Here is an 11,076-nt window from a genome sequence, read left to right on the forward strand (position 1 = left end):
AATTAAAAAATGGGCAGAAGACATGAATAGACACTCCACCAAGGAGGATACTCAAGCAGCCAACAAACATATGAAGAAATGCTCACAATCATTAGCTATTAGAGAGATGAAAATCAAAACAACAATGAGGTACCATCTTGCTCCAGCACTAGTAGCAAACTGCAACAAGACAAAATAACAAATGCTGGTGAGGATATGGAGAGATTGGGACTCTCATACACTGCTGGTGGGACTGTAAAATGGTACACCCATTTGTGGAAAACAATACGGCGACTCCTTCAAAAATTGGAGCTAGAAATACCATTTCACCCAGCCATTCCATTACTAGGTGTATATCCTAAAGAAGTGAGAGCCATGACAAGAACAGATATTTGCACACCCATGTTCATTGCTGCACTATTTACAATAGCCAAAAGGTGGAAACAACCTAGGTGCCCATCAACTGAGGAATGAATATCCAAATTATGGTACAAACACACAATGTAATACTATGCAACCCTAAAGAATAATGTAGAATCTGCAAAACACCCCATAACATGGACGAACTTGGAGGACATTATGCTGAGTGAAATAAGTCAATCACAAAAGGACAAATATTGTATTGGTCCATTATTGTAATAGTCAAGGAAATGCTTATCTATGGAAGGTCATTTTCTTTCTTGGTTACCAGGGGTGGGAGGGGAGGGGAGGGAATACTGTTAGATAGATAGAGATAAGGCAATGTACCAAATGTGAGTGATCAATATAATGGCATTAAGGAAGAGAAAGAAATAGAGAGCTACATGGCAAGTACAGACAACAAAGATGAACCCTTTCACACATATAATACAACATACTCAGTGAAGGCAAACATGGGTATATGGGTGGATAGATGGGTGAACAGGCTGAAATATTAGGTACCTATATGAAGTGGAGAGTATACCCAAGAACATGTATAGGGTTTGCAGACAGTGGTCCAATAACTTTATGTGTATGATCTGAATTCCCAGGTGTACAATGGGGCTGACAAGGGGCAAGGTTTTAGTCACTGCTTGGCCACTTACAGGAACCCCAAGGGACCGAGTAGTTGAACTTGTGGGCTCAGGACCATAGTCGCAGAGGACATCAAGCTCAATTGGCATAACATACTACACAAATCATTGTTCCACCTTCTACCGTGGCTAGTAGCGCCTGAGATCTTAAAAGCTTGCAAGCTGCCATCTAGATGCAATGATGGGTCTCTCCTCATACAGGGCCAAGAAGAATGTAGAAAACAAAAAATTCATGGAAACAATCAGTTCTAGCGACTGGTACACCATCCAGTCTGCAAACTATATGACTATGAAACCATAAGAAATAGATGGTGCTTGGCTACTACTGTCAACCACTTGGAAGAGGATCTGTGTAGGAGATCCTGGATAAACAGGGGGAACAAATGTGGAACAAAACTCAAAATCATTTGGGAAAAAAAAAAAAAGCCAGGAACAGGTTTACTGGCCCGATGGACCCTGGTGGAACCACTGAGACTATGGCCCCTAGCTGTCCTTCAGGTCTGGAATTGAACACACACCTGTAGCTTCCAGCCAAGCAGTAGACAGGCATACTAGCTGAGCATTTATCTGAGGTAGATACACTCCTTGGAGAGAACAAGTAAGAGAGAAAGGTTGCTCAGGCACAGGGAGACAGCTCAGGGGGTAGGAGTGCATGGAGGGATGGTCACAGGGAAGCGGTACCTATCGGGAGGAAGTGGGAGAGGAGATGTTGCATTGTGCTAAACAGTGGTCAATGTCATGAGACAAAGTGTATGTGATCTGCTGTATGGAAAGTGTATTTCCTCTGTAAATTTTCAGCCAAATCACAATAAAAATAAAAATTTAAAAAAAAAGACCTCTTTCAAGTGCTGAAGGGCAAAGATGTCTCCTTGAAGACTATGGGGCGCCTGACACAAGCCATAAATTTTTCAAATGCCTCATATGCATGTGAGACCTGGACAATGAATAAGGAAGACCAAAGAAGAGTTGATGCTTTTGAGTTGTGGTGCTGGTGAAGAATGCTGAAAATACCATAGAGTGCTAAAGAAGTAACAAATCTGTACTGGAAGAAGTGCAGCCAGAATGTTCCCTGAAAGCAAGAATGGCCAGGCTTTGTCTCACCTACTTTGGTCATGTTGTAAGAAGCTGCCATTCCCTGGAGAAGGATGTTATTCTTGGTCATCAAAAGAGGGGAAGGCCCTCAAAAAGATGGACTGACACAGTGGGTACAATGATGGGCTCCAGTATAGCAAGGATTGTGGAGCTGGCACAGGCCCGGGTAGTGTTTTGTTCTGCTGTACACTGGGTCACTATGAGTTGGAGACAACTCGACGGCACCTAACAACAATTCACTACACAGAGTGCTTGTAATCACAGCCTACTTCACAGGGGGATTGTGCACAGTCATTTAAAATATGGAAACACACTAAAGAGCCCTACCACTGCTTCTCAAGTGCGCTCCTTACTCCCAAGGGAGCAGACACAAAGATCTGTACTTGGGAGGGCCTCAGTATTGTCACCACACAGAAGCACCTGGGGTAGGGGCAATGCAGAACAGGAGGAGACCAGGATCACAGCCCCTAGAAGGGAAGACACCATATCAGAGGTTTGCAAGGCAGAGGAAGCCAGGTGCATAGTCTGGTAAATGCATCTCCATGCCCACAGAGGTGAGGTAGCTACACAAGTGGGTAAGGGCAGCAGATGACACAGAAACAGGGACTGCCCCATCACTGCTCCCAGGAAAGTGCCAGACCTCTGGGGACCCTTTCAAAAGAAGCCCAGAAACACAGATTTTAAACATAGTGATGACAGAAACAAAATGTATATTAACTATTGAATGGAAAACTAATTTAATCTGTAAACTTTCACCCAAATTACAATTAAAAAAAAGAAACCAACAAACAAAAAACTAGTGACAACTAACTAAAAACCTTTAAAAGCACTGCTGTATGCTGTTTACTGGTGTGCAAGAGACATTTGGAAGGAAAGAGCTAAAGAAGGACTTCTCCCTGGCAAGCTCAGGGTGACTCCACTGCCCCAAGCCTACCCTTCCTCTTCTCTGTCCTGGAGGCTGGACTAGGAGAACTCAAAGTCCTCCCTGTGGAACTTCTGCAATCTCATTAGGAAATCAGCAGAACAAAAATCTGTGTCTGTGGTTAAAGTAGCCCAAAGAGCCAGTCTGAAGAAAATCAATTCAATTCACTTATTTGGTGAGACTTAACTGTGTACCAGGTACTACCCAGAGCCCATTCTTAAGTCTGTAGCCCTTAGAGCTTTGTTCACATGTAAATGCAAGCTGGTTTCTGGACTGCACAAATTGTGTGAGGGACACTAATTCAGAACAACAAAACTCCTCTGACTGTATTATGCTATTAGTTCCTTTTCTTTAAGTTTCTGCTTGCCATAGTGGCAAATTCTAGAAGTTTGGCTACTTTTTGATTAGAAAAACCAAATGCTTTATTTAGTACACTAAATGCAATTTTACAGTTATTTTAATAAGGCACACAAATAAAAATCTAACTTTAGATGTCCAAAGTATTAAATATTGACCTTGCCATTTCTTTTCCTCCCACAGTATAAAGAGCAGAAATTATTTTTAGCCAGTGATTTCAAAGTTTCTGTAATTGAGTCTATTAAAGACTTAACATCCTAAACTTGGACACCTAGATGATACACAGCCTGGAACCATTTGTCATTGCAGTTGAGATGATCTCAATTCTCTGACTCGCCTGTTAGCAGCTCCACTAGTCCCTTGCTTCAAGTTTCTCAGACCACAATTGTATTACATCAAGCTATACCTCTCATCACCTCCTGTCTATCCTCTCCCTTCACCTTCCCCTCCTCCTCTTCACTCCTTTTGACCAGTTCACCTCCTGTCTCCCCATCAGCCCAAGCTTCCTAAGTTCCCAAACATACAAGGCTCAAATCCACTTTTTTGCAAGCCCAATATAACCAAAGAGCATGCTTAGAGACTCAGGCTGGTTGCATTTTCAGTAGCCTCCTCCCTTAATATTTCTTAATGCCATAAAAGTTTCTAAGGCATTCTTCATGGAGCTCTGGCTGTAAGCCCTACACTGTGTTCTACCCACAAACATCTAATAGTGTACAAGCAGTCCCCTTCTTCCTAGACTCATCTGCTCCTTGAAAAAATTATTCCCAGAAATCATATACCTAGAAGCCCTGTGCCATCTATTTCATAAGCTTGACACTTCTTCATCTTCTCCCACTGCCCCCAAAGTAAATTAAGTAAACACCATGAAAGAAAAACAACTTGGAAACACACGCGATCCAAGAAACTCAAGGCAATTACAATACATATAAAGCCAGCATATAATTCCACAAAAATCAAAATATGCAGATCTTTTTTGGAGGGAGGGGGACTTGAACTTTTAAGAGAAAAACAAAATCCTAATTATAAAAAAGGAATATAACTATACTTTTTAGTGGTCCTCTTTTCCAAGGACAAGTAACCTTCTAGATTGCACAAATGTTTTGTTTTGTGATTTTTAGAATGCTGTTATTAAACGACAGCTTCAATAGACCCTCCAATGTTGTCAATATTTTTTACCCAACATAGCAAAAAAATGAACTCTTCTCTTCTGCAGTATAATCAGGTATGTATACAAATGCCAGTCTAGGAAAGTAATGCCATCATACGACAGCTTTAAAGGACATCCTTTAACTGGGAAGGGGCATAACAGAAATTTTGGGGATAGGAGAATAGAAGAAATGTTCTATTTCTTGATCTGAGTGGTAGATAAACATATATATTTTTTGACCTGTACACTAAAAATTTGTACTTTTTACAATTATATCTCAATTAAAATAGAAAGATACCCACCCACTAAAAATCAGACATCATCATGAAAAATTAATTGCTACTAAAATTAAGGAGAAAATTCATACACAGAACTTACCAAAATTCAAAAAAATCAGTTTAGCCTGTATTCCAGGACATAGTTTGATGAGAAATGGAATGGCAATGTACAACCCCAAAATACAGAGAAGAATCTTCCGCAGTCGGAACCACAAGCCCTTTCGCCTGCAAGAAAAAGCAATTAATAGGTCAAGAGTCTATAGATGCAATTTTGCTAAAAAAACAAACTCACTGCTGTCCAGTCAATTCTGACTCATAGTGATCCTTCCTTGTGTTTCCAAGGCAGTATCTCTAGAGAAGTAAGTAGACTGCCCAGTCTTCCTTCTGAAGAGTTTAATAACAGCATTATAAAAATGACAAAACAAAATACAAGAATACTGTGTTTTCACAAGGATAGTGCCAGTCATGAGAGCAGCCTTATATCCTTCTTTTATAAAAAGTTACTGTTTGAGATAGTCTTTTGATTTAAGCTTAGAACTCAACTAGGGCCTTTTTTTTTTTTTTTTTTTTTTTTCTTAAAAAAAAAACAGTCCTGACAATTTCCTATCCCACCCTAAGATAAGAATACAACAAAGCAACCAGATTCTCAGAAAGTGCCTAGCCTTAAGTCAGACCTGAGCTTCAACTTCATCTCAGAAAAGAGTGCCTCCTCAGAGTCTCACAGGTACACCTTTCTGCTGAACAGCAACAGACAACACTGGGTTACTCATTAGCTACCTGTAGGAGGCACCCCTCCCCCAATGACACCAACAGAACCTGTCCAACCAGGTCCCAGGGAGAGCAGGTATCTGAGACCTAGATTTGTGGTCAAGCCTGTGCTATGTTTACAGCCTAGAATGAGCCCTTCCAGACCACTCACAAACTTTTAGTCTCAAGATCCTTCCACACTAAAGTCTATTTATATAGACTTGTATTTATTACTATGTATCACGAGAAATTCAGACTGCGAATAATTTTTAAAAATTTCACTAACTCATCTAATAATAATAGTAATGAGCTTATTACATGATAATACAAATAGTATTTATATAAGAAATATATTTTTCAATACAAAAAATTTTAGCAAAACTTTCACTCAAATCACAATAAAAAGTTAAAAAAAATTAGTGACAAGAGTGCATTTAAGGTTTTTTTTTTTTTTTTTTTTTAAATTGTGATTTGGGTGAAAATTTACAGAGCAAATACACTTTCCATACAGCAGTTCACTTACACTTTATCTCATGACATTGACCACAATTTAGCACAATGGCATTTAAGTTTTTTAATTTTTAAATTTAAATTTTTTTTTATCAATTTGTTTAAACCAGACAGCTAAATAAAAGACAGCTAGATTTTATGGGAGCTCTGATAGCATGGTGGCTAAGGCTAGCTAACCAGAAGGTCGGTGGTTCAAACCCACCAGCCACTCCCCAGAAGAAAGATGGGGCAATCTACTTCCATAGTGATACTGCCTTGGAAACCCAAGGAGGGGTCGCTATGAGTCAGGGATAACTCGACGGCATATAACAACACAACAGATTTTCATATCTGCTTGTACATTCAATCTATTGTGAGGTCACACCTCATCTAGCACACCCTCATGAAAAAATGAGTGAAAAAGTCAAATATCATCTTATTTGTTGTTAGGTGATGTAGACTCAGCTCTCATAGCGACCCCATGTACAGCAGAAGCAAACACTGCCCAGTCATGTACCAGCCTCATAATATTTGCTATACCTGAGCCCATCATTGGAGCCACTGTGTCAATTCATATAGTTGAGGGCTTTCTCCTTTTTCACTGACCCTCTACTTTACCAAGCATGATATCCTTTCTCCAGGGAATGGTCCCTTCTGACAACATGACCAAAGTAGATGAGACTAAAGTCTGGCCATTCTCGCTCCAAGGAGGATTCCGGCTGCACTTCGTCCAGGACAGATTTGTTAATGCTTCTAGCAGTCCATGGTACTGTCAGTATTCTTCACCAATACTACAACTCAAAAGCATCAACTCTTCTCTGGTCTTTCTCACTCATTGTCCAGCTCTCACATGCATATGAGGTGACTGAAAATACCATGGCTTGGGTTAGGCACACTTTAGTCATCAAAGAGGTATCTTTGCTCTTCAGCACTTAAAAGAGGTCTTTTGCAGTAGATTTGCCCAATGCTATATGTTATCTGATATCTTTACTGTTGCTTCCACTGGTGTTGATTGTGGAAGGAAGTAATATGAAATCTTTGACTACTTCAATCTCTTTTCCATTTATCATGGTGATGCTTACTGGTCCAGTTGTGAGGATTTTTGTTTTCCTTATGTTGATATGTAATCATGGCCGCAGGCTGTAGTCTTTAATCTTCATCAGTAAGTGCTGCAAGTCATCCTCACTTTCAGCAAAGTTGTGTCATCTGCGTATTGCAGGTTGTTAATGAGTCTTCCTTCCTTCAATTCTGATGCCATGTTCTTCTTCACATAGTCCAGCTTCTCAGATTATTTGTTCAACATACAGATTGAATAAGTATGGTGAAAAGATACAACCTTGATGCACTCCCTTTCTGATTTTAAACCATGTAGTATTCCCTTGTTCATTTCACTTGACAGCTTCCTGGTGTATGGACAGGTTCCTCATGAGTACAATTAAGTGTTCTCAAATTCCCATTCTTCTCAACGTTAAGCATAATTTGTTATGATTCACACAATCCAATGCTTTTGCATAGTCAATAAAACACAAGTCAACATCTCTTTCTGGTATTCTTTGCTTTCAGCCAAGATCCATCTGACATCAGCAATGATATCGCTCTTTCTACATCCTCTTCTGAATACAGCCTGCAATTCTGGAAGTTCCCTGTCAATATACTGCTGCAACCATTTTTTAATTACCTTCAACAAGATTTTACTTACGTGTGATATTAATGATGTTGTTGTTGTTGTTATGTGCTGTCAAGTCGGACCCGACTCAAAGCAACCCCTCTTAGGGTTGCCGAGGCAGTATCACTACGGAAGAAGATTGCCCAACCTTCCTTCCAAGGAGTGGTTAGAGGGTTTGAACTGCCAGCCTTCTGGTTAGCAGTCAAGTGCCTTAGGCATTATGCTACCAGAGCACCCGATATTAATGATACTGTTCGATAATTTCCACATTCTGTGCAATTAAATCATTTTGACCTCACAGACTCTCTGAAAGGATATTGAAGACACCCAGAAGTCTCTGACCACATGTTGAGAACTTCTATTCATTATAACTTACTATAGCAAGTCTAAACTTCAGTGCGACTATTTCTTTCTTTTTTATGTTCTAAATCAATTTTTAAAAAAATGTATTGTGATTTGGGTGGAAGTTTACCTAGCAAATTCATTTGCCATTCAGCAGTTCAAATCACTGTCTCATGACATTGACTGCAAATTTCCACAATGCAACAGCTCTCTTCCCACATCCTCCCTATAGCTACCTCTTCCCTGTTTAATGGGACTATTTCTTTAGGGACTACTTCCAACAAAATATTTAAGGTGATATAAAAAATATACATGACATCAGCAATGAGAAACTAAAGTAAACATTACCATTTAAATTGCATCTAAAAGAATAAAGTATCTAGAAATAAATTTAATCAGAAAAGTGAAAGACCTGTACACAGAAACTTATAAGACATTACTAAAAATAAATTAAAGAAGACCTAAATAAATGGACATTCTGTGTTCATGGATTGGAAGGTTTAATATAGATAAGATGTCAATAATATCCAAAGTGATCTATAAATTCAATGAAATCCCCATAAAAATTCCAATTGCCTTCTGTGCAGACGTGGAAAAGACAATCCTCAAATTCACGTGAATTAAAGGATTAAAGTATCTAAAGCATTCTTGAAAACAAATAAGGTAGGAGAACTCACACTTCCTGATTTCATAATATACTATATAAATCTACAATAATTAAACATCATTGGTGCTGGTATAATAATAGTTACATAGACCAATGGAATAGAGTTAACAGTTCAGAAATAAATCCATAACATCTATGAGCAACTGATCTTTGACACTAGTGTTAAGTACATTCAACGAGGAAGGAAGAGTTTCTTCCATAAATGGTCCTGGGAAAATTGGATTTTCACAAGCAAAAGAATGAATCAGGACCAATGACTCATATCATACATAAAAACCAATTCAAAATGGATCAAGGACCTAAGTGTGAAAACTTAAGCCATAAAATTCTTAAAAGAAAATATAAGGATGAGGTTGTGAGACCTAGAGCTTAACAACGAATTATCGGATATGAAAACAAAAACTCAACCAGCAAGAGACAAAATAGATCAAATTTTGAGACTTCATAAAAATGAAATGATTTCGTTCATCAAAGGACTTTGTTAACCAAGTGAAAAGATAACCTACAGATTGGGAGAAAATTTTGGGACAATGTCAAATAAGGGCCTAATATCCAAAATATATGTAAACCTTCTACTACTTAACAATAAAGTGTGAGCAGAAGACTTGAATAGGCAGTTCATTAAAGAGGATACAAAACGACCAACAAGCACATGAAAGGATGCTCAACATCATTAGCCATTAACCAAAAAAAAAAAAAAAAAAAACAAACTCACTGCCATTGAATCAGATTCAACTCATAGTGCTCATAGTGATCTCTCCTTGGGTTTCTGAGGCCATATCACTGTGGAAGTAGATTGCCTAATTTTCCTTTTGAGGAGTGGCTGCTGGGTTAGGCCTTAGTCACTATGCCACCAGAGCTCCTTACATTGGACATTGGTCTAGAGCATACACATCCTCCTGAGGAATGTTTTCCCAACCCTGCAAGATATAGTCACCTATCTGTTGTCACTACTGTATCTGAGTGTGTGTGTCTTTAAAAGGCCATTCCATCATTCAATCAAACCAGAGACTTCAGGATGATGGGGAACATGGTAAAACCAGTGAATTCCATGAGTATGGGCTCACTACCACACTTCATTTGTTGTTAAGTGAGTCCCTTGATCGAGGTGACACTGTGTAGCTTAACATGATGGTGGAGAAGGGATTCTGTAAGTGCATGAATGGTAGTTTTGGGAGAAGCATTGCATGCAGAGAAGGCAAATCCTTATCTAGACTAAGTGTCTATTTCAATAAGAACAAAATGCGCCCTTTCTAAAAGGAAGTGGTCCAATATAATCAACCTGGCACTAGATTGCTGGCTGGTTGACCCAAGGAATGGTTCCATATCGTGGACTCAGTGTTGGTTTCTGCTGTTGGCAGATTGGGCATTCAGCAGTGGCTGTAGCCAAATCAGCCTTGGAGAATGAAGTCCATGTTGCATAACGTCCATTCTGCCACCATGGCCACTTTGTTCATTAGCCTATTGAGCAATGACAGAGGGGGTGGGAATAGAGGATGTCTGGTTTTCACAGAAAGTGTTATCCTATATATTGCTTGTTAAAATCCTCTTGTGCCAAGTCTACCATTTGGTGATCATTCACATGAGACACAAATACCTTCACTTCTTTTGCCCATTCAGAGTGATCTATCCACCTATCTCTTACCAAAACCTCCTTTCCACCAACTTTCACATCATGCTCCTTCCAAGACCCTGAACAACTAGCCAAACCATTAGCCATAGCCCATTAATCAGTATACAGTCATATACCTGGCAATCTCTCCTTTAAAGCAAAGTGAAAAACTAGGTGTACTGCCTTAAGTTCTGCCCATTAGGAAGATTTCCTTTTACCACTGTCCTTCAAGGAGGTCCCAGAAAGACACTGTGGTACTGCTAACTGTCCAATATCAAGTGATGCCTGTATATCGTGGAAAACCATCTGTAAACAAGGCGAGTTTTCTCAGTCAATTGATCATAAGGAACTCCCCATAAGGTCACAGATGCAGATTAGGAGAAGGAAGGCAAGGGGACTGAGGAGAGACCATGGGCATTTGGGCCACTTTCTCCTGCAATTTACTTCTACCTTCTGGTCCTGCCTGAGCCCAATCTCATTTATATTACTTCCATGTGATGATGGAATGCTACTGTGCACATTTAACTTCATGATTAATTGGTTCAGACAACACCTAGTTCATTATGTGCACAAGAGTCCGCATTGAGACTGGTGGCCCACGTTTAGGTGTTCAGTCTCTATTAAGGCCCAGTACCAAGTTAAAAGGAGCTCTGGTAGCATAGTGCCTAAGGCACTTGACTGCTCACCAGAAGGCTGGCGGTTCAAACCCACCAGCCACTCCTCGGA

At 39.6% G+C, this 11,076-nt stretch overlaps 1 protein-coding gene across 1 annotated transcript in view; it reads right to left on the minus strand.

The window, feature by feature from the left end:
• The window catches only part of ABHD12 (abhydrolase domain containing 12, lysophospholipase), a 225,537-nt gene that overhangs the window by 139,953 nt on the left and 74,508 nt on the right, over positions 1-11,076 (minus strand). Inside the window, exon 2 of the mRNA XM_007954185.2 lies at positions 4,928-5,052. Within this exon, the coding sequence (XP_007952376.1) occupies positions 4,928-5,052 (125 nt within the window). The remainder of the gene's footprint in view (positions 1-4,927; positions 5,053-11,076) is intronic.

Source organism: Orycteropus afer, unplaced genomic scaffold, assembly GCF_000298275.1.
Source record: "Orycteropus afer afer isolate SDZICR_OR568_19922 unplaced genomic scaffold, OryAfe1.0 scaffold00440, whole genome shotgun sequence".
In the NCBI taxonomy this organism is placed as follows: Eukaryota; Metazoa; Chordata; class Mammalia; order Tubulidentata; family Orycteropodidae; genus Orycteropus; species Orycteropus afer.